Source organism: Leucoraja erinacea, chromosome 3 (assembly GCF_028641065.1).
Source record: "Leucoraja erinacea ecotype New England chromosome 3, Leri_hhj_1, whole genome shotgun sequence".
NCBI classification, from domain to species: domain Eukaryota; kingdom Metazoa; phylum Chordata; class Chondrichthyes; order Rajiformes; family Rajidae; genus Leucoraja; species Leucoraja erinaceus.
This window is the reverse complement of record NC_073379.1, coordinates 97,243,892-97,270,243: the sequence shown is the minus strand read 5'-3', so window position 1 is coordinate 97,270,243 and position 26,352 is coordinate 97,243,892. Positions and strand designations below refer to the sequence as shown.

Below are 26,352 nucleotides of genomic sequence, written 5' to 3'. Positions count from 1 at the left end.
TTCAGGTGGAACACAAGCTGGTCTGAAAATTAAAATGAGATGCCTGTCCAAATAATACTATGATCCACTGGAATGCTGATCAATAAAGACATGTGTGTTTAAAAAGTAATTCTAAAACCTGTAGGGTTCTCCCAGATTATGACGCATGCAATGTCTAATTATTGTCATGGTATGGAGAGCATCTGAACCCTGGAGTCAATGCAGAATACATCCAAGAAATAGGTCAAAATGTAACAAAGAACAACTGCAGATGCTGATTTATACCAAAGATAGACAAAAAATGGTTTTAATAACTAAAAACATTATCAAGGAATTGCAACATTTAAAAGTTCATTTTGGTTGGCATCATAGTCATTATAACTTTGTCAAGAAAATAAGTATTTTTTAGCAATTTACTTAAATGGTGAGAAGAAAAGACACCTTTTAATGAGATGTTTAAGAAGGAACTGCAGATGCTGGAAAATCGAAGGTACACAAAAATGCTGGAGAAACTCAGCGGGTGCAGCAGCATCTATGGCTCCATAGATGCTGCTGCACCCGCTGAGCTTCTCCAGCATTTGTGTGTACCTTTTAATGAGAGGTTGCCATCTGAACAATAGCTGCACATAATGGCAACTTGGCTATTAAAATTACAATTAATTACTCCATTTTATGTTCTTTTTCAGGGACTGTGGCAACAGATATGGAACATGCTTACGCGAAGCTGCAATCATGTATGCATGGGCTAGAAATGCTCCACCTACACAATTACCTGCAGGTATGTCATTTTAAATCTATTGGTTTTAAATGCAGTAGGTAATGCCTTCCAACACTGTTTTGCCTCCTACCATTAATGAAGGTTATCTCTAAGATATTGTAGATGGCCTCCCTTTCTGTCCTTTGCATTTGGTTCTTTTGATGGCATATGGGGGGTGTCTTTATCAAATATATAATAACCTCTCTTGATACCCAGCTGTAGGTCTTGAAACTTCCCTTAGAAACATAAAAACATAGAAAATAGGTGCAGGAGTAGGCCATTTGGCCCTTCGAGCCTGCACCGCCATTCGATATGATCATGGCTGATCATCCAACTCAGTATCCTGTACCTGCCTTCTCTCCATACACCCTGATCCTTTTAGACATAAGGGCCAGATCTAACTCCCTCTTAAATATAGCCAATGAACTGGCCTCAACTACCTTCTGTGGCAGAGAATTCCACAGATTCACCAAATGATTTTCTCATCTCGGTCCTAAAAGATTTCCCTCTTATCCTTAAACTGTGACCCCTAGTTCTGGACTTCCCCAACATCGGGAACAATCTTCCTGCATCTAGCCTGTCCAACCCCTTAAGACCCCTTCCCTTGATCTGCCTGTTTCTGATTGGTCATATTGCACGTCTCATTTTCATTATCAGATGAATACACCAAAGAAAGAGCCAAAGTTTATATCTTATAGAGATTATATACGAGTCTGAAGAAGGGTCTTGATCCAAAACATCACCTATTCCATTTGTCTAGAGATGTTGCCTGACCCGCTCATTTTTTTTTTGTCTACCTTCCATATTATTTAGATGTTTGGCATTGACTTTGTGGGCCGATGATTCTGTCTTGTGTTGTACTGTTCTATTTTCTATGTTCTATATTTTTTATAAACTTTTCATGTTTTTAGATTAACTCAAAGCATTTCACAACCAAATTTAAAAGATGTTTTAAAAGATGTAAAAGACATATTTTAAAAGATGTCCACTGTGAACAAATCAAATGGCAAAATTGTACATAACTAGACTTTGCTGTCTGCATAAATGCCTTGAAAATGATTTAGTATTGTTAGAAGGTAGGTGTTAGCTGGAACACCGCAAGTACAGTCTTCTTCTTAGATGTTGAAATGTTTTTTCTTCATGCCGACCAACAGTTCAATGTTTGATCCGAAAGATAGAAATAACTAATTGCTGCATTAAAATAACACCATGGATTATCTGCTCAGTATATATCTTTTCCCTAATGGTGCAGGGGAGAAGAGGGGGTGACCGGCATGAAACTGTTCCTTGATTATGCTGGTGGCCATGCCTAGGCAGCGTGGTGTAGAGGAATCAATGGAAGGGAGGATGGTTTGCGTGATGGTCTGGACTACATCCACAACTCTGCAATTTCTTGCGGTCTTTGATGGAGTTGTTCCCAAATCACTCTGTGATGTATCCCACTAAAATGCTTTCTGTGGTGCATCTGTAAAAGTTGATGAGGGTTGTTGGGGACATGTCAAGCTTCCTGAGCCTTGTTAAGGAAGTAGAGGTATTGGTGTGCTTTCATGACCATAGCTTTGATATGGCTGTTCCAGGACAAATTGCTGGTGATATTTACTCCCTAAGAACTTGAAGCTTTCTGCCCCCTCTGCTTTGGCACCGTCAACGTATACCAGGGTGTGTGCACTGCTTCACTTCATGAAGTCAATCACAATCTTCTTTGCCTTGCTAAAATTGAGGGAGAGGATGTTGTCTTGGCAGCAGGTTACAAAGTTCTCAATCTCCTTCATACACTCCATCTCCTCATTATTTGTTATCTGGCCCACTTTGGTGGTGTACATTGAGTTGCATTGCTATTTGGTTGCACAGTCATGAGTGTATAAGGAATATAGTATGGGGCTGTCAACGCATCGTTGCGGGGTACCAGTGTTGAGGATTATTGTAGAGGATGACTTGTCACCTGTCATCATTGATTGTGGTTTGTTGGTCAGGAAATTGATGATCCTATCAAAGAACCAAGTCTCATCCACTTTGAAACACTTTGATCAATTAAACCATTGTTTGGTATCCTCGCCACTGAATACTATAATCTGACAGTCGGCCGAGGAGTACCTTAGCTTTGCACAATTTCCAATAAAAAAAGGTAATGTAATGTAGAATTTTTAAAGCCAATGTCTGCCTTACATTATATATATACTTAGAGGGATATGAGGCAAACGTGAACAAACAGGACTAGCTTAGATGGGGCATCTTGATTGTCATGGATGAGTTGAGCCAAAAGACTGTCTCCATGCTGTATGACTCTACGACTCTATAAAGGAAATTAACTCGAAAATAAAAACAAAATGTGTTGGTCGTACTATCAATGGAGATAAAAACTGAATTAACAGTTCAGATTAATAACTACTTGCCAGAACAGTGTTGTGGACGTAGAAAGCTGAATCATTTAAATTATTTTGTGAATCTAATTTTCTGGCCAGCGAATCCTCTAAGTTTCTGGCCTCCTGACTACCTAAAGAAACATGTTCCTTGAGATATATAGGCCTTAACCAGTTCTTCTCTCATGTGTAGAAATGCCTCTGTTAAGGATTCTCCGTGTCAATGAACACAATGAACCAGAGTGTTTTTAGAATGCTCCAGTAGTTTCATTGTCACTGCTACTGATACAGCCTTATAATCTAGCAAAGGCACAATGTGAAGTGATATTGGTAATTTATTGGTAATAAACTAATTGTGACTTTTTAAAATTCTAGATGTTGCGTTTAGAGTTGGTGGAAACACAGGTATTAACTACATAGTTCTTCAGGTTCATTATGGAGATGTGACTGCATTTAGAGGTAAGAGATTCCAGTGAATAGAGTCATATTTCGACTTTGAATTCCTCCTGCAGATAATTTTAAATGTTAAAATATTAATTCTGTTTCTATCCTCTACCAATGTACCGATACTTTAACGCTTCCTTTCAAATGAAAGCATATACATTAACATGGATATTGACAAGAATATTTTGAAAAGAAAATAGATTATAATACTCATGACCATGCTGTATGCCTCTTGGTCATATTTACTGTTGATGCTTTAAATCTAAAATAAGAATATTTTACTCACTCAAGATCAGTTTGCATTTGTTAACATTTCAGGTTGAAAACATTGTTCAATTCTAATGAAAGGCTCAAAAATGAATACAGTAAAACTCCAATCATGTGTTATCCAATCATTCAGAAATAATTAATCATCATAATCATAATCATATTTTATTAGCCAAGTATGTTTTGCAACATACGAGGAATTTAATTTGTCATACAGTCATACTAATAAAAAGCAACAGAACACTCAAAATACATTTTGACATGAACACCCACCACAGTGACTTCTCCGCATTCCTCACTGTGATGGAAGGCGAAAAAAAGTTCAATCTCTTCCTTCTTTGTCCTCCAGCAGTCGGGGGGCTCTATTCGTCCGTTGACGGGATGATCTTACTCCCGTAGACGGCGGCGGACCTTCCTCGTTGGGGCGATCAAGCTCCTACATCGGGGGGGGAATCTCAGCTCTCCGTCGCGGGGCGATCTAACGCGGGTCGGGGCTAGTCGAACATCGTACAGCTTTTGGAGCTTTTCCCGACGTCGGTCTCAACCCGAGACTGCCGCTCCTTGATGTTAAAGTCCGCAGGCCGCGGTTGGAGCGTTGATCCCAGGCAAGGAATTGGCTCCGATGATATGTCCACAACCCCGTGGTGGGGCTCAGTCAGTCCCGAGCAGGGGTCAAGGATACAGCGTTCACGTCGCAGCCCTTTCCCCACCAATCTTTCCATCACCACGCACAAGAAGCGACAAGACACACCATTTTATGCAGATGCTGAAACGTTTGTTCAGCTCTGGCTGAACAACTTCTAATCTTGTGTGTGGACTCGATAAGAAAAAGTCCCGAGCAAGGCCGCCAGCTCCATGATATTAGGCCACAGAGCGACCGGAGATACGATCCGGAAAACAATCGCATCTCTGGCAAGGTAAGAGATTGAAAAGAGATTTCCCCCGACACCTTCCCCCACCCCCCACATAAAACAAACCAGAGAACATTAACACAATCTTTTTATTTATTTTTATTTTTGTTAGTAGTAAGTACAATAATGTGTTGTACCATCTACATATTGACATGTTACATTTCATGTACAACTTCTTATTTTTAATTTAACAATAAAACAGGAGTAAGGACGAAAAGAGTAGAAAAAGAGAAATTATCATGGAGATTGGTGCGTGAGATAGTAAGGTAGCCCGGAAGAAGAGAGAAGTAAACAAAAAGGTACTGAAAATGGAGAGAGAAAAGAAGAAATCTATAAAACACACTAAAAATAACAAAAAAGAAGGCGAAAAGGACGGACAGACTGTAGGCGAGGCTGCCATCGGAGCGGCACCCGGTGGTTCTGAAATCCTGATGGTTCGGCAACAAGCTCACCAGAATTCCCCTCATGGTCCGTTCATAACGATATGGTGATCAAGAAAGAGCATTGACATTTTTACCTTTTGAGAAGATTCAAAGCAGCAAAATAAGCTAAGGATCAAAGTAAAAAAAAATCAGAAGGGCAAAAAGGGGCCGGGAGATAGCTCTGGCAGATTGCATTAAGGACAATCCTAAGAGATTTTATAAATACATAAGGGGGAATAGGGTAACTAGAGAGAGAGTGGGACCCCTCAAGAATCAAAGGGTCACCTATATGTGGAGCCACAGGAGATGTGCAAGGCACTCAATGAGTATTTCTCCTCTGTATTCTCCTCTCCTCTGCATCTTTAAATGCAGGAGAGGTGCCGGAAGACTGGAGGGTGACAAATGTTATGCCTCTGTTCAAGAAGGGCTGCAAGGAAAACTATAGGCCAGTGAATTTTACATTTGTAATCAGAAAGTTACTAGAGGCTATTCTGAGGGATAGGATTTACAGGCATTTAGATGGCCATGGCTGATTAGGGATAGTCAGCATGGTTTTCTACGTGGGAGGCTGTGCTTGACAAATCTACCTGCGGCTGCAAGGAACCATGCACATGCACTCCTAGATCACTCTGCTCTACAATACTCCCCAGAGGCTTACCATTCACTGTGTAGATCCTGCCTTCGTTATACGTCCCAAAATGCAATACCTCACATGTTGGTTGATGGAATTTAATACAGAGAAATGTGAGGTGTTGCATTTTGGGAAATCTAACATGGGCAGGACTTACACAGTGAATGTTAGGGATCTGGGGAGTGTTGTAGAGTAGAGGGAGCTGGGAGGGCAGGTTCATGGTTCCTTGAAGTCGCAGGTAGATAGGGTAGTCAAAAAGGCTTTTGGCACATTGGCCTTCATCAGTCAGAGTATTGAGTATTGAAGTTGGGAGGTCATGTTGCAGTTGTATAAGATGTTGGTGAAGCCGCATTTAGAATATTGTGTTCAGTTCTGGGCACCATGTTATAGGAAAGATGCTATCAAGCTGGAAAAGGAACAGAGAAGATTTTTGAGAATGTTGCCAGGACTAGAAGATCTGAGCTATGGATTGAGTAGGGTGGGACTGTATTTGGAGTGCAGGAGGATTGTGGGTGATCTTAGAAGTGAAGGAATAGATCGTGTAGATGCACTGAGTCTTGCCTAGAGTAGGTGATTCAAGGACCAGAGGACATTGGTTTAAGGTGAGGGGGAAAAGGTTTAATAGGAACATTTTCACACAAAGGGTGGTGGGTGTATGGAACAAGCTGCCAGAGAAGGTAGTAAAGGCTGGAACAATCCCAACATTTAAGAAACAGATAGGTACATGGATAGGACAGGTTTGGAGGGATATGGACCAAACGCGAGCAGGTGGGACTAGTGTAGCTAGGACATGTTGGCCGGTGTGGGCAAGTTGGGCCGAGAAGCCTGTTCCCACGCTGCATCATTCTATGACTATTTGGCATTTCCATGAGGATTTTCTTGAACTTCTCCTGATGCACTATGGAGCGTATTCTGGTGGAGTGCGCCAGAGTCTTGTATGGCAACTGCTTTGCTCTTGACTCTCTGAATCTGCAGAGAGTGGTGAACACAGCTCGGGTTCATCGCTTCCTTCAATCCAGTCCATCTTCATAATGCATCGCATGAGGAAGGCTGGAATGATTGTCAGGGATGCCTACCACCCTTTTCCCTCCTTCAACTTCTGATACAGGAACTTGAAAGACTGGATGGCTATAAGACAAGAACAGCTTGTGTCACACTTTTTTCTGCACTCATTCAGGCTGCACTGCAACCTCGCTGTTTTGCATTCATTGTATTTATTTTTATACTTATTGATGCTGTCGCATACTCTCTGCTTTGTGTACTTCAGTGAATCGGGAACCTTATTGCACCCTGGTGCATATGACAGTAAACTATTCTGGTCTTATCTGATCTAGAAAAATCAGATAGTTGAGCACAACCAAAGTCAAAACCATTCCGTGAATATTAGAGCAATATTAGTGTCCAGTCTTCGAACAGTTAGCCTGTTTTTGACAATCCAAGATCAAAAGATCAATTATTATATTCATTTAAAAAAAATCAGTTTTCAATTAACATCAGATTGTGACTTTTCATCACAGGATATCTTGACCCAAAATCTATTAACTTGCAGTATTTATCACATCTGTGATCAAGTTTGTAGGATATCCTGATTGCATTGTATGAAATACTTTCAAACTATAAATCACATTGGTAATTAATCAAACGTGTTAAAAAAGAAATGTCATGTTCTTGAGCTTTATCTATTTTCTTGACAATCCAATCTAAGCGTCCTAAATTAATGGAACTTTTTCCAGTTCTGCTTGTGTTGACTTCAAATTTGTCAAGTTGAAAGTATGATGCATTTTGTAAAAACGTTACATCACAAATACAATTTATTCTAATTGGAATTGGCAAATTCCAACTATCCCCAACATTTAAGAAACAGTTAGATAGGTACATGGATAGGACAGGTTTGGAAGGATATGGATTTGGATTTGGATTTCTAAATTCTCACTTTGCAGTGATGCTTTATTCTGTTGAAAAAGTTATTGAACAGTGATGAGTAGACTGAATATTTCAGTTTTATATCCATCTTAGCCAAGGCTGAGAAATCAAAAGCAAACTTTTTTTCAGGTTTGGGCCATAGAAGGCTGTGGAGGCCAGGTCAATTGATATATTTAAGGTGGAGAATGATAATTGTTCGATTAGGTACGGTGTCTGGGGTTATGGGAAGAAGGCAGGACAATGGGGTTGAGAGGGAAAGATAGATAATTGAATGGCAGAATGGATGATGGGCTCAATGGCCTAATTCTGCTCCTAGAACATAAGTCCATGCCAATTCACATCACCCACCACATATAGTGACTGAGACACCTCTTTAATCTGTTACAGATTTTACTTCTAATGGTTTAATATTGTAACGGCCTTAGAATACAATTTTAACTTGTTTAAGCTTTAAATATTTACTTTTTCTTTCAGATAACCACAAAGATTGCTCAGGTGTAACTTTACAGATGACGTTTCTTAAGTAAGTATCCAGAGTTTGTAATATCTGTATTGTTACTATTACATAGCAAACTTTGAATTGCTCTCAATAAATCAAAAATCTGGGTTCCTGGGTTAAACATAAATAAAAAATGATGGTGATAAAAGTTTCACTTTGAGTAACAGATAATGCGTTTCATTGTCATTTTTACACTGCTCCATTTTGATAACTTCTCTGGGCAGGGAATCAGCTTGCACATGCATCTTGATGACATTCAGTGTTATCACACGACACTTACTACAGTTTCACCACTATTTTGTTTGCAGTCAGATAATAAAGCTTAAATAAGTGGCAATTCCTTCCAGCTGAACTGTTGATGAACTAAAGTTGTATAATATCCACTGAAAAATAATATGAAGCTGACATTCCTGAAAGAATCAAGAAATAGAGCTAAATGTAATGCATATTTAGATAAGGAAGTTAAGTATATTGCAGATGTTTTAATTATCTTCCAAAGCAAGTCTTAATTCATGAATGAAAATAATAAATCTGCCGATGCTGGAAATCTAAAATGTAAAAAAAATGACGAAAAATATTTAGCAGGTCAGGCAGCATAGATGGAAAGAGAAACCGGATTGACTTTCAGGTCGTCAAAACAGAGAAAAAGAAAACAATTCCGTTTTCATTTGCAGAGAGGATTGGAGAAGGATGGATAGAATAAAAGGAATTTCTCCGGTAAGGAGAAGCCAGTGTTGCTATGGTGGTAAGTTGTTAATGAAACCATTTGGTTGAAAGATTACAGAGAGAGAGACAGCTAACAAGAGGGAGATATGCAAATGGAATTAGGTGTGAGATGCGGGTCTGACCTGTAGGAAATGCCCAGGTGATCAGGCAACGTCCATGGACGGAGAAAGTCTGTGTTCATACTACATATATAACCTGGGAAATTGAAGTGAGATCGGTGTAAGAAAATAAAGCTTCATGTTAAGAAAATTAATGTACTAATTTGCTGACCGTCTTTGTTCATGCATGTATGTGCTCTAGATTATGAATCGGACATATTATTTTCCTGCTGTAGATTTTGAAAGTACACTTAGTAAGGCATAACTTAACACAGATACAAAATTATTGTCTTTGTATTTCTCAGCCTGTAATCTTGTTTATAGTCTATACTTGATTTCCCTTTATGATTCCATCACTTGGATGAATTCTGTCAGATTGATTAGAAACATAGAAACATAGAAAATAGGTGCAGGAGGAGGCCATTCGGCCCTTCGAGATTATGGAAAAAATAAATATATAAAGATGCCAGAAAGATGTCAGTTTAGGCAGGACAATAATTTCAGGGATTGGATTATGTTATTTCAAAAGCTGACTTTTATCTCAATTTCATATTAATAAACTGCTGAATTTCAAGATTTCAGTATAGGAGTAAAGAGGTTATTCTGCAGTTGTATAGGGCTCTGGTGAGACCACATCTGGAGCATTGTGTACAGTTTTGGTTTCTTAATTTGAGGAAGGACATCCTTGTGATTGAGGCAGTGCAGCGTAGGTTCACGAGATTGATCCCTGGGATGGCAGGACTGTCATATGAGGAAAGATTGAAAAGACTAGGCTTGTATTCACTGGAGTTTAGAAGGATGAGGGGAGATCTTAAAGAAACATATACAATTATAAAAGGACTGGACAAGCTAGATGCAGGGACATTTTTCCCAATGTTGAGCGAGTCCAGAACCGGGGGCCACAGTCTTAGAATAAAGGGGACGTCATTTAAGACTGAGGTGAGAAAAAACTTTTTCACCCAGAGAGTTGTGAATTTATGGAATTCCCTGCCACAGAGGGCAGTGGAGGCCAAATCACTGGATGGATTTAAGAGAGAGTTAGATAGAGCTCTAGGGGCTAGAGGAGTCAAGGGATATGGGGAGAAGGCAGGCACGGTTATTGATAGGGGACGATCAGCCATGATCACAATGAATGGCTGTGCTGGCTCGAAGGGCCGAATGGCCTCCTCCTGCACCTATTTTCTGTTTCTATGAATTCAGAGATGTCTGTTAACATATAAAATGTAAATTGTTTATAAATGGTTTCATATTTCAGTCCTGGTTAATTGCAGCAGCAATGTTGCTAATGCTTTGGATATTGTGATAGAAATTCACATGAATGGTCACCTGAATGCCACCTATTAATTTGAAAGGTTCAAATAATATTGTTTTTATTCTTTTTATGGCTATCCATCATTGTGTGGCTAAAAGAGGTAGTTGGTAGATGAAAGGGTTAAATTTCTTCGTTTTCACATTATTTCTATTGTATGATAAGAAGTAGCTGTTAAAAAACTGAGGTGATTATATTTTAAATATTGGCTGTGAATGGGATAAACTTGTAGCCTCTGAACAATTTTCAACTTTTTTTTCTGCAGACAACCTTTGATTGCTGGCATATATCTCCTCATGTCTGCTAATGCTGTGATACCACCAAATGAGAAAGGTGAGCTTTCGCTGTACCTTGATGCTAATATGTTTGTAACAGTTGAAAGAAAACATGGAAGACAATTGCTTGGCAACACTTTGGATATTTTTTTGTTGTACCACCCGATATTATTTGGATAATCCATAGCACTCTTCAGACTAACACATCTCCCCAGTCCATGGTCTGCTGTAATATGACCAACAAGTCATCTCATCAGAAAAATGGAAAAGAAAGCCAAGAAAATATTACCTTTGCATGTATTAAGATAAGTCATACATAGCATGCACCACAGTGCCCTCCCTCCATAATGATTGGGACAAAGACCCATCATTTATGGATTTGCCTCTGTAATCCACAATTTGAGATTTGTAATAGAAAAAAATCACATGTGGTTAAAGTGCACATTGTCAGATTTTAACAATTATGTATTTTAGTTTCACCATAGAGAAATTACAGCAGTGTTTGTACACTATAATGTTTCAGACCCAGCAATGCAATTTAAATGAAAATAGACATGTTTAGTACTTTGTTGCATATCCTTTGCATGTAATGACTGCATGAAGTTTGAGATTCATGGACATCACCAGTTGCTGGGTGTCTTCTCTGGCGATGCCCTGCCAGGCCTGTATTGCAGCCATCTTTAGTTTATGCTTGTTTTGGGGGCTAGTCACTTCAGTTTTCTCTTCAGCAAATAAAAGGCATGCTCAATTGGGTTCAGATCTTTAGTTTATGCTTGTTTTGGGGGCTAGTCGCTTCAGTTTTCTCTTCAGCAAATAAAAGTATCCCCCCCCCCCCCACACACACACACACACCCCAACAAAAAATAACAAAAACTACATAAAAACATAGACAAAAATAATAAAAACGCGGACGTGACGTGAGTCGCGCCGCCTACCGGACTAGCCCCCGGATTTTGGGGGCTAGTCGCTTCAGTTTTCTCTTCAGCAAATAAAAGGCATGCTCAATTGGGTTCAGATCGGGTGATTGATGGCCACTCAAGAATTGACCATTTTTTAGCTTTGAAACACTCCTTTGTTACTTTAGCAGTATGCTTGAGATCATTGTCTTGCTGTAGAATAAACCACAACCAATGAGTTTTGAGGCATTTGTTTGAGCTTGAGCAGATAGGATGTGTCTGTACACTTCAGAATTCATTATGCTACTACCATCAGCAGTTGTATCATCAATGAAGATAAGCGAGCCAGTACCTTCAGCAGCCATACATGACCAGGCCATTACACCCCCACCACCATGTTTCACAGATGAGATAGTATGCTTTGGATCTTGGGCAGTTCCTTCTCTCCTCCATACTTTGCTCTTGCCATCACTCTGATATAAGTTAATCTTCGTCTCATATGTCCAGAAGACCTTTTTCCAGAACTGCGGCTGCTCCTTTAAGTACTTCTTGGTAAACTGTAACCTGACCATCCTATTTTTGTGGCTAACCAGTGCGTTGCATCTTGCAGTGTAGCCTCTGTATTTCTCTTCATGAAGTCGTCTGCAGACAGTGGTCATTGACAAATCCACACCTGACTCCTGAAGAGTGTTTCTGATCTGTCAGACAGGTGTTTGGGGATTTTCCTTTATTAGAGAGAGAATTCTCTATCATCGGCTGTGGAGGTCTTCCTCGTCCTGCCAGTCCCTTTGCGATTAGTAAGTTCACCAGTGCTCTCTTTCTTCTTAATAATGTTCCTAATAGTTGATGTTGGCAAGCCTAAGGTTTGGCTGATGTCATAACAGTTTTATTCTTGGTTCTCAGTCTCATAATGGCGTGTTTGACATGTCGTGTTTGGTACAACTTTGGTCCTCATGTTGAGCAACAGCAATAAAAGTTTCCAAAGGTGATGGAAAGACTGGAGGAAAGACTAGGTGCTGAGAGTACTCTTATACCTGCATGAAGGAGGCAATTAAACACACCTGAGCAATTACAAACACCTGTGAAGCCATGTGTCCCAAACATTATGGTGGCCTGAAATGGGGGGACTATGTATAAACACAGCTCTAATTTCTACATGGTTAAACCAAAATGTGTAAAAATATCCTTTAATAAAATCTGACAATGTGCACTTTAACTGCATGTGATTTTTTTTGTATTACAAATCTCAAATTGTGGAGTACAGAGGCAAATAAATAGATGATGGATCTTTGTCCCAAACATTATGGAGGGCTCTGCATGCAGCCATTAAATATTCATATTTGTACCTCTTCGATTTTCTCTTTTTAGCCCTATCGTGTACATTTTACAACTGCATTTCTCCGTGTGCAGTTAAAATATATAATTGGTGTGGAGTTAATGAACAGGGAGATAGGAACAAACGCTGAAATAGTTAAATGAAAGATGTAAAAAGAATGTTTTGCTTTAATATGCTTTCTTTTTGTTTGTAGTTGTAAATGCAGATATTGCCTGTGCATACAAGCAGACCACCATACATCCATTTGCCTTCAGAACACATACTCATCAATTAGGTAAGACTCATGTAATCTTTCTACTTTGATTTTGTAAAATAACTATGGAGCTTCTAAAATGTTATAGTTCTATAATCTGAAGTTTTGGCAATACAAATGATTGACCAAAGGAATATGGAAAATGAAGATAACTACATTTATCAAGTCTATTCTCACCACAGACTTTACATAATTTTACAGCAGATGATTTCAGTCGTGGGGGAGGTGAGGACACAGAATCACATTTTAAAGAAAAACCTCCAACATCAATACTTGAGAATATTCATCCAATTTAAAATCCACATGGTTAGGCTTGTATTGTATTGCAAAATTGACTCATTTATAACACTAATTGTTGGTGAATCATGGTTTAATTAAAAAAAAAGTAATGATTTTGATATTTTAAAGCTCTTTCTTAAATATTTATCTGGCATTTAACCAGCTGTTTGTAAATATTTTTATCTTGGAATTGGTTCCATGTATATTTGCAGCATAAATTATGAATTTTGGTCACGATTTAACCTAATGTTGTCCTCAACGACCTAATCTGGAGTTTATATGTGGTACTATTGGATTCTATCCAGATTGATTATGGCAGTAATTATTGCAAAACTCATGCCCAAAATATATTTAAGTAATCCTTTTTGGATTGAATGGTGCAAAATCATCTATGTCACAGCTGTTAATGCCTTCTAAAATTGTTGTTGAAGAGCTTATTTGAACTAACAATTTTATTTATTTTTGCCCAATATGACAGAACAACAAAGTGCAATAGATTGATGGCCTAATGACATAAACTGTTGCAAAATGAGATGTTAATTTGATTTATGATATTTCCCATAGGGTTTGCCATGTAATAATGTTAAACAACTCCAAAGGACAAACCAAGGATCAAAAAATTAAAGACCAAGCTGTTATTGCACTACTTTTCCCAAGTATTGTAATGTTTATGTTGGCCTAAAATAGGACACCTTGATAGTGTCCTCTTTGATGTTCAAAGGAAAGACTCTGAACTCCAATGCTCTGGAAAGATGGTGATTGCAGGTAGTTCCCATTAGAAATGTTGTCAGCCAGGAATTTACTGTGGACAAGGTTGACACCATGGAGTAAAAAGTCAGGAAATGCATTTGGAACTTAAAGCCCTAAAGATGGATGATGGTACCAGAATGTGCTTGTCAGGACAGTGTGCTCTTTTGTGACTCTTCCAAAATTCCCTCATCATGTTGTTGCTGATGATTGTTCATTCTCCTGGGGTAGTTTGTCTCGGCTAAATGTTGACATTTCTACCACATTTCAAAATGCTCAATAGGAACAATATCTTTAACCACCTTCCCTCATATTTCCTTCTATGGCACCAGGTTAATTTTATCAGGCTTGCCGTTACCCTCCTTGGGATATTTTTGCAAATATTTGGGAAGCTTTGTAAATTAAATTACTTTTATTTCAGTTTATTTTTAATACAGATGTAATGCATTTTCTATTGATTTTAGGTCAGGTGGTTAGTGGATACAGAGTAAGAGATGGAAAATGGACATTAATTGGTCGACAGAGTCCACAGTTACCTCAGGTAATCTTACTTTTGAATTTATTCATAGTCAAAAATAAGGAATTGGTATTTCAGGTATGAGAAGAGAAAAAGGTCACAGAGGTTTGGAATTCTCTAACCAAGAGGTCTGAGCAGGATTGGTCACAATTCAAAAGAGTTCAAAGGATTGTTAAATATTCAGTGTATCAAGAGATATGGGGTTGGTATAAGAAAGTGGCATGAACAAAAACAGTTCCCATTGATCTTGGTAAATTACAGACAAGCATGAGGGGCTGAATGACCCACTGCTACTTATATTCATATAATCTGTGAATAATGGCTCATATCTTGGTTGAGTGAAACATCGTGTGATATGCCCCATTAGGTAGGCTGTTTCCTTCATTTTTAACTTCAATTTTACTGTCATCTTACAATGGCTGAAAATACGATATGGTAAAGACAGCAATTGAGCATCTGGCACTGAACACAACATCAAGTTTACTTTCTCTTTAATTGAGGTGTATTAAGGATTGAGAAATTCAAATGCATTTCGTTGTCTCTGTACTGTACACTGACAATGACAATTAAAATTGAATCTGAATCTGATCTGAATGATGATGAATTAAATTCAGATTAAATACTGAGGGAACAATATACAGGATTAAGAAAGAAAATGAGAAAAGAAAATAAAGGATAAAATATAAAGAGTTTATATGTTAAACATCCCGAACAATTTTCAATCAAAAGGAATAGTACCCTCCAATAAGCGAGTTCGGTATTCCGAAAAACGCAAGGAATCATGGGATTTGTCAAAGGTCATTCGCGATAAAGAAAAAGCGACTGCTGGTTGTATAAACTGTTTATAAATTATTATCTTTATTCATAATTTATGTGTAAAAATATATTTAATCTGACGAACGGGGGTGCCAGGTTGCGGGAGAGCGGGTGTAACAGCGAGAGAGAGGGGGCAGATGCGAGAGGGAGACGGGGGGAGAGACATGACCGGCGGAGAAACATTCTCCGTAGCTGTGCTGCTGCGTGCAGATAGACCCGCGCCTTCTGTAGCCAGAGTCGAACCCGGGTCCCCAGTGCCGCAAGCGCTGCCAAACCACCACTGGACCATCACCCCCCGAGTGTTCCATCCCCGCCGGGGCAAAGGGACACTGGCTCGGAGCATCGGTGGCCCCAGGTACACAGCCAGCGCGGAGAAGAAGCGGCAACTCCAGCCCAACCTCGCTCCAGCTCTCGAGGAACTCACTCCCAGACGGGCCGGGGACCATCAGCTGCACCCTCCGCCCCACCCAGCGGCCGCCGCCCAACCCCCCCGGCGCCAGCGAGAGCCGAGCATCAGCCATCAACGGGGACACAGCCAAAACGCTGCAGCAATTCAGCGGGACAGGCAGCTTTGGAGATCGGAGCAGAGCCGAACCGGAGCCAGCGTCCTTCCTCCGCGCCGGCTACAAGCCCGGAGCCGGCACCCCGCCAGTCCAGGGCTGCCAGCTAACCTGGTGGTACAGGCAGAGCCGAGATTGGGCCAGCTACTCACCCCCGCGTCCACTCCCACTCCTCACCCTCCTCAAGCCCGGGGCCGCCACTGCCCCCCCCAAGCCCAGGACCACCCTGGACACCTCCGGCCGCCCCCAGACGGGGACGGGAACGGGACACCCGAATGGGGACGGCCCAGCAGCAACTTAACAGCGCCCGTAGCGCTGGAGACCTGGGCACAATCCTTACCACGGACGAAACGCAGTCCCGTACTCGCGCAGCAGCACAGCAGCGTACCATGAATGACCTATGACCTGGGCATGCACACTCGGAATACCGAACTCGCTTATTGTAATGTCACCTTCTAGTCTAGGGAGCTTGATTGCTGTTATAAAACATGTCGTCAGAAATTTGCTTCTGCCCATTTTTTCTATTCCTGTTCTATTTTTTGCAACAATTCAATTGGTAATTTTCTGCACCAATTTAATGGATTTCTGAAACTCTTAAGTTGACAAAATTCATGTAGTAATGGGACTGATTAACATCTCCTTTCTCGTCCTTTAAAAACATGGCTATTAAAAGTTTCTTGTTGAAATTTCATTTGTGTACTTCACAGGCTTTTTATCATGTGGAAAACTCAATGGATATTGAATATGGTGACACCATTGCAGCCAGATGTGTTTTCACCGGCAAAGGAAGGACAACAGTTACACGGATAGGGTATGTCTTAAATTGAAACTGTTAATACGAGATAAAGATTTTTAAAAGCCAGTAGAGAACCTGTTTTTGTTTGGGAAGGAAGAGGAGGAAGGTGGAGAGAGCAAAGGTTCCAGGGGCATGGATGATTAAATGGAGACAAAAAGATTTATTTATGGGACAGATTTACCATCAGATGCATCCTACCTGAATTACACCTTCCTTCAGCTGAACATCAGGAAATCATGAGACACAATGACACAGGGGAGAGAACCATTGGCAACTGTAGAGGCTCTAGGGGCTAATGGAATCAAGGGATATGGGGAGAAGGCAGGCACGGGTTATTGATTGGGAACGATCAGCCATGGTCGCAATGAATGGCGGTGCTGGCTAGAAGGGCCAAATGGCTTCCTCCTGCACCTGTTTTCTATGTTTCTAAGCATAAACCAAAGGAATGGATGGCTTTTAAAAATTATTTTAAAATATATTTTTAATGACAATATTCTGAAGCTGATAATTGACACACGGTTAAAATATATAATGTCACAACAGGGTTCGGTGGCAGATCAGCTTGACATTCAATTTAATTACTGTTTGCATTCAAAGAGTTCAGTAACATAATTTAACAGATGGGCTCAGTACATTTTTTCTTTCACATTATTCATGCACTGTTGTTCATTGAAGGGCCCCTACCTTTAGCAAGTGATATTTAATTTATGGCTCTTATTTGTGTGCCAAGAATGATTAACAATGGCAACACTGTAGGTTCCTGCTAAATCTGCGGAGGTGGACTGTTTATTTCATGGAAAAATACGTCAATGGTGACTCTCATTATGGTATCTTACTGCATTCACTTATTCACCATGGCAACAATGATGACATGCTACCCACTTTGAGCAAACAGAAGAGAAAATGTAAGACAACTCAGCTGAACGGAGCAATCCACTTTGTTTTCTGAGCTGTTCAACACCCTCCACGTCCTAACTAGTGACAATAACGTACCATCATATTAGGATCTGAAAGTATACTCGTTCCTGCAGTCCACCTTTTTCCACAATAGACTAGGAAGCAAAGATATTTCAGGTGCCACATCCTAAATAATCCTTACCTATATAAATATTCTGACAGGTGACCAAGTCACAGCCTCTTGCTCAGTCACATGATGTGAATGTTTATGAATACCTCTGACCTTTAGAAACATTAAAAACTTCAAATGATGTACATCTGACCCTCTGTGTTATTACCACTAGACATAGTCGGTGTGCTTTTGAATCATCTCTTTGATATGGTACCCAGCAATGATTCTTCTGACTTCCCTTCCAGTAGTTCCGATATCATCTAGCCTTTGATTTCTGCCTCCCTTTGATTGCTTGAATGAGATAAGGAATTAAGGTTTGCTGAATATTTTCTTGGTGCAACACACTGGGACATCAAAAGCAACTATAATTGTTTTAAAAAAAACATGATGAGCGATACTTTCTTCTTCAGTGCTCTTGCGTTTTGGGAAAACTTGCTTGAGTGTATGCAATTATTTTGCTTGTTTTACAGACAAACTTCCAAAGATGAGATGTGCAATTTGTATATCATGTATTACATGGATTCTAAACATGCCAAGCCATACATGTACTGTATGCAAGAGGGAAATCCTGAATTGTTTAAGCATATTCCTCCAGAAGCAAATATTCCAATTCCTTTCAGCCCAAATATGGCTATGCATGGACATCATGCAGGTAATTGAATTTGATTAAATATTACTCGTGTGTTGATCTGATCCATGGCACAGATATTTAATGAAAAAGAATAAATCACATTATTCATGAACAATTCCCTGGTAATATTTTGCAGATCAGGGAGAATGAATTATTTACACACGAAAATGGTCAATTGTAAGAATGAATGATTCTGGCATAAATGATTTATGAATTTTGTGTCCCATAAACAATCAAGAATGCTTCTGACAAGCTTGAAATATTCTGATTTCATTGCTTTTTGAAAACGTTACTGAACTTGCCACTGTTGTAAATCTATAGATGAGCTTCAGTCCTCTGGTTCCAGTTGCTACTGTTGTACGTTGCTGGACTGAATTATTGGGGACAAAGCTGGTTTGCAGTAAGAATGCTAGAGAGAAAATGTGTCTCCAAAAGACATCTCTTTAGTTGTCCCTGCATCTTGGATTGTTTTCTGAATTGGACTATTTGAATATATGTGGGAGAGTTTCCTTTTTAAGGAATATCCAGAGTAGTAAGCATAGCCTTCTCTGCATATTCTAGACCAGAAGGTGCAGCCATATGAATTGTAATATATGTAGCAATCGTTATGCTAATGAACATTTACATTTTTTGAAATCAAAGTTCTTCATGAAAAATTAATTGATTCATGTTTTCACCAATCCCATTTCAGAAATTTTATGGCTTTAACATTTAGATTTCCCTGTTAAATTTTTGCATATGTCCTTGTTATTGCTTTGCTTTGCTATTGGAACCCGAGCTCAGTGAAATACCCTTTACACTTAGCTGCCAGTTCAAGATATGTGGGTTGAACTTTTTAAGAAAGAACTGCAGATGCTGGAAAATTCGAAGGTAGACAAAAATGCTGGAGAAACTCAGCGGGTGAGGCAGTATCTATGGAGTGAAGGAATAGGTGACGTTTTGGGTTGAGACCTTTCTTCAAACTGATGTAGGTAGGGGTGGGGGTGGCGGGAAGAAGAAAGGATGAGGTGGAGACAGTGGGCTGTGGGAGAGCTGGGAGGGGAAGGGAAGGAGGGAGAAAGCAAGGACTGCCTGAAATTGGAGAAGTCAATGTTCATGCCTCTGGGGTGTAAACTACCCAAGCAAAATATGAGGTGCTGCTCCTCCAATTTGCGGTGGGCCTCACTTTGGCCATGGAGGAGGCCCAGGACAGAATGGTCGGATTTGGAATGGGAGGGGGTGTTGAAGTGCTGAGCTACCACCGGGAGATCAGATCGGTTAATGCGAACTAAGCGGAGGTGTTGGGTGAAGCGATCGCCAAGCCTGCGCTTGGTCTCACCGATGTAGAGCAGCTGACACCTAGAACAGTGGATGCAATAGATGAGGTTGGAGGAAGTGCAGGTGAACCTCTGCCTCACCTGGAAAGACTACTTGGGTCCTTGGATGGAGCCGAGGTGGGAGGTAAAGCGACAAGTGTAGCATTTCCTGTGGTTGCAAGAGAAGGTACCAGGGGAGGGGGTGGTTTGGGTGGGAAGGGACAAATTGACCAGGGAATTACGGAGGGAGTGGTCTGTGCAGAAAGCCCAAAGGGGAGATGGGAAGATGTGGCCAGTGGTGGGATCCCGTTGGAGGTGACAAAAATGTCGGAGGATTATCTATTGTATGTGACGGCTGGTGGGGTGGAAGTTGAGGACAAGGGGGACTCTGCCCTTGTTATGAGTGGGGGTATGAGGAGTGAGAGCAGAGCTACAGGAAATAGAGGAGACCCTGGTGAGAACCCCATCTATAGTCAAAGAGGGCAACCCCCTTTCCCTGAAAAATGAGGACATTTCCAATGCCCTGGTTTGGAACACCTCATCCTGGGTGCAGATGCGGCGTAGACGGAGGGTTTGGGAATAGGGGATAGAGTCCTCCCAGGAAGCAGGGTGGGAAGAAGTGTAGTCCAGATAAGCATAGGAGTCAGTGGGTTTGTAGCAGATGTCGGTCAGTAGTCGATTACATGCGATGGAGATAGTGAGGTCAAGAAATGGTAGGGAGATGTCGGAAATGGTCCAGGTGAATGATCTTCCTACCGTTTCTAGACCTCACCAGACAACCCCACCCCCACATCAGTCTGAAGAAGGGTCTCGACCCGAAACGTCACCTATTCCTTCGCTCCATAGATGCTGCCTCACCCGCTGAGTTTCTCCAGCATTTTCGTCTACCTGTGGGTTGAACTTGATAGTTACCAAGTGACCCTCCTATATAACACTTATTGATGTAGTTCTCCAGAATTGCATGAATATAGCTTCTAATATATGGTTTGTTTTATTTTTGTCCTGAAATGTTTCATGATTCATGAAGAAGCGAAAGCTTTCACCACACTTAATTTACAGCTTTTGATTAGTCAAGTTTAACAGAAACTGATCCAGAAAGTTACAACACCTCCTTACGTGCCCCGCCCCAGCCAGGTGTCAAATGTACAGTATAACAATTCAGAAATTAACAATTTGCCTTCATTTATTTGAAACATTTCCATAGCTTATTTGAATGGTGAGAATGCACTGAAATGTGATATTTTTGAGATTGCTTTGTCAACTGTTTTCTTTTGCTAATTTTAGCTTATTTTTAAATGCTTTCTAAATATTTGTAAAGCATATTGATAGTAGCAACGCGGGCACATCTGTGAGGTGTTTGGAGTTGGTTTGTTTATTTGAGCATAAATGAAAACAAATTACAATAATTTTGAAATGAGTTTCTCATTACTGCAACCATTAGATGAAGAGCAGCTAAATGTTAATGAAATACTCCAGCAACCTAAAGGAGAGGAAGAAGTGGTTCTTGATCAGGGTATGTACAGTCATGTAATAAACATTAAAATATATTTTTCTGTCGGTTAAGAAGTTAGCAGATCAATCACAGTGTTATATATATATATATATATATATGATTTTATAATGTGATATAGAAATTTATACAATGTTTAAAATTATTGCATTTGATTTTTCTATCGATGGTGAGTGAATAATACCTTATATGCCGACACTCATCACATACTTTCTTGGGGATTTTGCATTTGGTGTGACTGCAAACACACCTGAAACATCATATCATCGTCTATATAGCATCAAGATTTACATGCATGCAGCTACTGCGGAGTCCCTTCATCAGATTAAAGAATTGTTGATGTCTCAATCAGGAAGTAATAGTTGGATCTTAAATGAAATTAAATGGATCTTACATTGATCAGAAAGCTCAACAGTGTGGTTAAAATGCCATAAAGAGAGACATCAGAAATAAGAAAATGTCAATGCAAAGGTTATTTTATGATGGTCCAAAAGTTCTCCTTGGGAAGCCTTCAAAATCCAAGATGACATTCTTCCACTCTTAATATTGTGGTTCTGAGGTGGTAATGAGGCCAGAGTGGAAACTACAGACTCTTCCAAATATGGAGCAGGAGATGGCTGACTTGGGTAATTTGTGTGTTGGTGCATTCCTTCTATACCCCCCACCCCAACCCTGCCACTTCTGTAATAGCTTCTGCGTGTAATCGGTGCATGGACTCAAGGTTCTCAAGACCATCCCAAATGTTATTTCTTCGACATATGATTGGTCGGGGGTTCTCTTGGGTCGGTGAATTCTTAAAGGAGTCTTGAGCACATTTTTTTCTCTGTCTGACAGCAAGCAATCTCTTCTCATGAAAGGAACTGGATAAGGGATGGAACAAGGGTGCCTGCCGAACAAAGCCAAATAAGTGTAACAAAGGAGCTTAATGCAGAGAATAGTGGCTTTGGAGAGGTCACTGATTCTTGTTTGCTTATCCTCTCAGTGAATTTGGAGTATTTTGCAAAGCAACATTGATGGCATTGTTCAAGTCCGTTGAGCTACCTGCTGTAGGTAGTCCAGGTCCCAGAAGCATAAAGAAGGGCAGGGATCATTGCACCCTGATGAATTCAAAGTTTTGAACCCGGTCCGAATTATTGATCTACTCATTCCCTTTGAAGGCTATGAGGATATATTGGAGGCCATGGTGAATGTTATCATCAATATTGGCCACTGAAAGGCGGCTGCTGCCGCATGGGAAGTGGTCTACCTTTGCTGAGATCTCGCGGTGTCAGAAAGAAATGTAGCAAAGGCAGGGTGGTTGGATATCGGGTACACTTTTCACCTCTTGTCTCGATACTTGTTCATCATGACCCATTAGTCACATTCCGTCTTGGATCTCCAGATGAATTGGAAAATAGTTTAGATGACCAAATGTTTCGCCAAAGGATTTTATGTAGCACGCAAACACGAAGGGAGAGTAGACAGCGTTATTCCAATCTTGATTGAGAAGCTATTTGTTACCCATCCATTGAATTATACTACATTGCAAAAGAGCAGTTGGAGCCAATTTTCTGATATCCTCCCCCAAGTTAATTTTGGAGAACACATCCATCATATACATGTGCAATATTTTGCCATGGGCCGGCTCCAGATCAAAGTTGACCAGGCGGGTGTCAAACAGCATGTGAGCAATGGTTTCTTTCAGTAATGCAAGGCAGTCTTGGAGAATGGTCGATACCTGAAACACATCTGTCCATTTCCATCCACAGATTACACCTGATTTGCTGAGTTCCTCCCCAGTACTTTGCTCCAAATTTCAGCATCTGCAGTCTCTTGTCCCTGTGGGAGATTTTTCTGCCAGGTACAGCATATATTTAGTCTGGGCAGAACAGACGATCTGGATTGGCAGTGAACCTGTTCAGGTTTTTATAATCCATTTTCAATAATGATATGGGTCTCCAATTCCTGATGCCTGTCTTATCCCCCTTCTGCTTGCAGATGAGCATGATTGCCCGCTGCTTGCAGATGAGCCTGTTAGCTTCTCCAGGGTCAGTGGATGGTCCAGACTCTCCTACTTGTTCGTGTCTAAGACTTCTGTAATAGATGCTAGAAAGTTGTGAGAGGCCGTGCTGTCTTTGTCTTTTCCAATGGATTGCAATGCTGATTTCTGCAGACTAGAGGGGAAAAGCATATCGATACTGTCCTCATCCTCATGGCCACCATTGAGCCTGGCTATACCAAGCTGTGTGTAAACTTGTAAAATTTTGAAGGCAGCATTTCACTACATGCTAATCTTCTACCTATTGAAAAATAGGTCTGGCCCAGTTGCCGTGCAATATCCCATTCAGTTTGACATAGCTGCATTATCTGTCGAAAGGTTTTTTGAGAAAAACACCGTTGACATCCGAACGTCCACCAGAAACTGGGGGATGGATAGGGTGGATCCTAATGGAATGATTATCTGAGCAGACTGACAAAAACATTTGGTACAATGCCTCATTGCCAGAACCTACTGACAAGCACCAAGACCTTGCCTGAGAGGGGCCCTAACAGTTTGATCCTTCTTGCATGGTTGGAGTTTCACTCTCAAGGAATGGTGCCTCAGGTCATTTGCAATGAGGAATTAAACAAATGTCCACTTCTCTCTGAATTATGCATTGACAAAGAAGGTCTGAAAAATAATACACGGTACCTTCTGGAGTTTCATCCCCAGCTGCGTAACATTGGAATCTGTGATCTACAGTGCCCTCCATAATGTTTGCGACAAAGACCCATCATGTATTTATTTGACTTGTGTACTCCACAATTTGAGATTTGTAATAGAAAAAAATCACATGTGGTTAAAGTGCATTGTCTGATTTTAATAAAGGCCATTTTTACACATTTCGGTTTCACCATGTAGAAATTACAGCTGTGTTTAAACATAGTCCCCGCATTTCAGGGCACCATAATGTTTGGGACACAGCAATGTCATGTAAATGAAAGTTGCCATGTTTAGTAATTTGTTGCATCTCCTTGACATGCAATGACTGCTTGAAGTCTGCGATTCATGGACATCACCAGTTGCTGGGTGTCTTCTCTGGTGATGCTCTGCCAGGCCTGTATTACAGGCATCTTTATCTTATGCTTGTTTTGGGGGCTAGTCCCCTTCAGTTTTCTCTTCAGCATATGAAAGGCATGCTCAATTGGGTTCAGATCATGTGATTGACTTGGCCACTCAAGAATTGACCAATTTTTAGCTTTAAAAATCTCCTTTGTTGCTTTAGCAGTATGTTTGGGATCATTGTCTTGTAGAATGAACCGCCGGTCAATGAGTTTTGAGGCATTTGTTTGAACTTGAGCAAATAGGATGTGTCTATTATACACTTCAGAATTTATTATGCTACCACCATCAGCAGTTGTATCATCAATGATGATAAGTGAGCCAGTACCTTCAGCAGCCATACATGCCCAGGCCCTAACACCCCCACCACAGTGTTTCACAGATGAGGTGGTATGCCTTGGATCTTGGGCAGTTCCTTCTCTCCTCCATACTTTGCTCTTGCCATCACTCCGATATGTTAATCTTCGTCTTATCTGGCCCATAAGACCTTTTTCCAGAACTGTGGCTGCTCTTTTAAGAACTTCTTGGCAAACTGTAACCTGGCCATCCTATTTTTGCGGCTAACTAGTGGTTTGCATCTTGCAGTGTGGCCTCTGTATTTCTGTTCATGAAGTCTTCTGCGGACAGTGGTCATTGACAAATCCACACCTGACTCCTGAAGGGTGTTTCTGATCTGTCGGACAGGTGTTTTGGCTTTTTTCTTTATTATAATGAGAATTCTTCTGTCATCAGCTGTGGAGGCCTGCCAGTCCCTTTGCGATTAGTAAGCTCTCTTTGTGCTCTCTCTTTGTTTTTAATGATGTTCCAAACAGTTGATTTTGGTAAGCCTAAAGTTTAGCTGATGTCTCTATAACAGTTTTATTCTTGTTGATCGGTCTCATAATGGCTTCTTTGACTTTCATTCACACAACTTTGGTCCTCATGTTGATAAACAGCAATTAAAGTTTCCAAAGATAATGGAAAGATAATGGAACGTTTCTGAGAGCTCTCATACCTGTATTAAGGAGGCAATTAAACACACCTGAGCAATTACAAACTCCTGTGAAGCCATGTGTCCCAAACATTATGGTGCCCTGAGGGACTATATATAAACACAGCTATAATTTCTACATGGTGAAACCAAAATGTATAAAAATGGCCTTTAATAACATCTGACAATGTGCACTTTCACCACATATGATTTTTTACTATTACAAATCTCTAATTGTGGATTACAGAGGCAAAAAAACAAATGATGGGCGTGTGTCCCAAACATTATGGAGGGCACTGTGCGTGCTCTGATCGGGGTTAACACTGAGACAAACATCAAGGGTTGCTGGAAGACAGTCAACTTGGTGAGCTTGGACTTACACTTTTGGCTGCCTGAAACTTTGTTAGTGTTCAACAGCAATAAGGGAACGCTGCGAATTGGCACATTCCAGGCTGCAAGAATAGATGCTGAGTGATGTGCTGAAGCTTGGTGCAGCCAATGCAAATACTCTGTGGGAAAGAACTAGAGCCCAGGGTTCTTCTGTCATATATCATGAAGCTAAGCCCTGTGTATATCAAACACGAGAATATTTGTGGTCGAAAATGGGCCATATGAATTTGCCATGGTGCTCTGTCCAGTATACATAATGCAATCGCACTATAATGTATAGGTGCGTCTGCTATAATGCACTAATTATGTTGCTATGAAAACCTGTATAATAGAAAATCGCATTAAAAGACAATTGTATCAATGGGAGAAAGGGTTAGGGGCTAGAGAGTTTCAGACTAAATAGCTGTTATTTATTCTGCAGGTTTATCAAAAAAGAAAGGTCTTTCAACAGCAATATCTTTATTTTAGTTAATGCTCACAAAAAGTACAAATGGCTGCATGTTATATTGTTTAATAGGTATCATTGCACAAGAGTGAATAGAAGTGATTGCATGTCAATTTCAATGGCCTCCCTTGATTAAAGTAACAGTTCTGTTATTCAGAC

At 40.4% G+C, this 26,352-nt stretch overlaps 1 protein-coding gene across 3 annotated transcripts in view; it reads left to right on the top strand.

Moving 5' to 3' along the window:
- pam (peptidylglycine alpha-amidating monooxygenase) overlaps positions 1-26,352 on the top strand; it is a 181,215-nt gene that overhangs the window by 99,328 nt on the left and 55,535 nt on the right. For all 3 annotated transcript variants that reach the window (XM_055633263.1, XM_055633265.1, XM_055633264.1), the window contains 9 exons: positions 666-757; positions 3,472-3,555; positions 8,169-8,217; positions 10,592-10,659; positions 13,027-13,107; positions 14,577-14,653; positions 16,713-16,816; positions 18,341-18,522; positions 21,238-21,309. In XM_055633263.1, the coding sequence (XP_055489238.1) occupies positions 666-757; positions 3,472-3,555; positions 8,169-8,217; positions 10,592-10,659; positions 13,027-13,107; positions 14,577-14,653; positions 16,713-16,816; positions 18,341-18,522; positions 21,238-21,309 (809 nt within the window). The remainder of the gene's footprint in view (positions 1-665; positions 758-3,471; positions 3,556-8,168; positions 8,218-10,591; positions 10,660-13,026; positions 13,108-14,576; positions 14,654-16,712; positions 16,817-18,340; positions 18,523-21,237; positions 21,310-26,352) is intronic.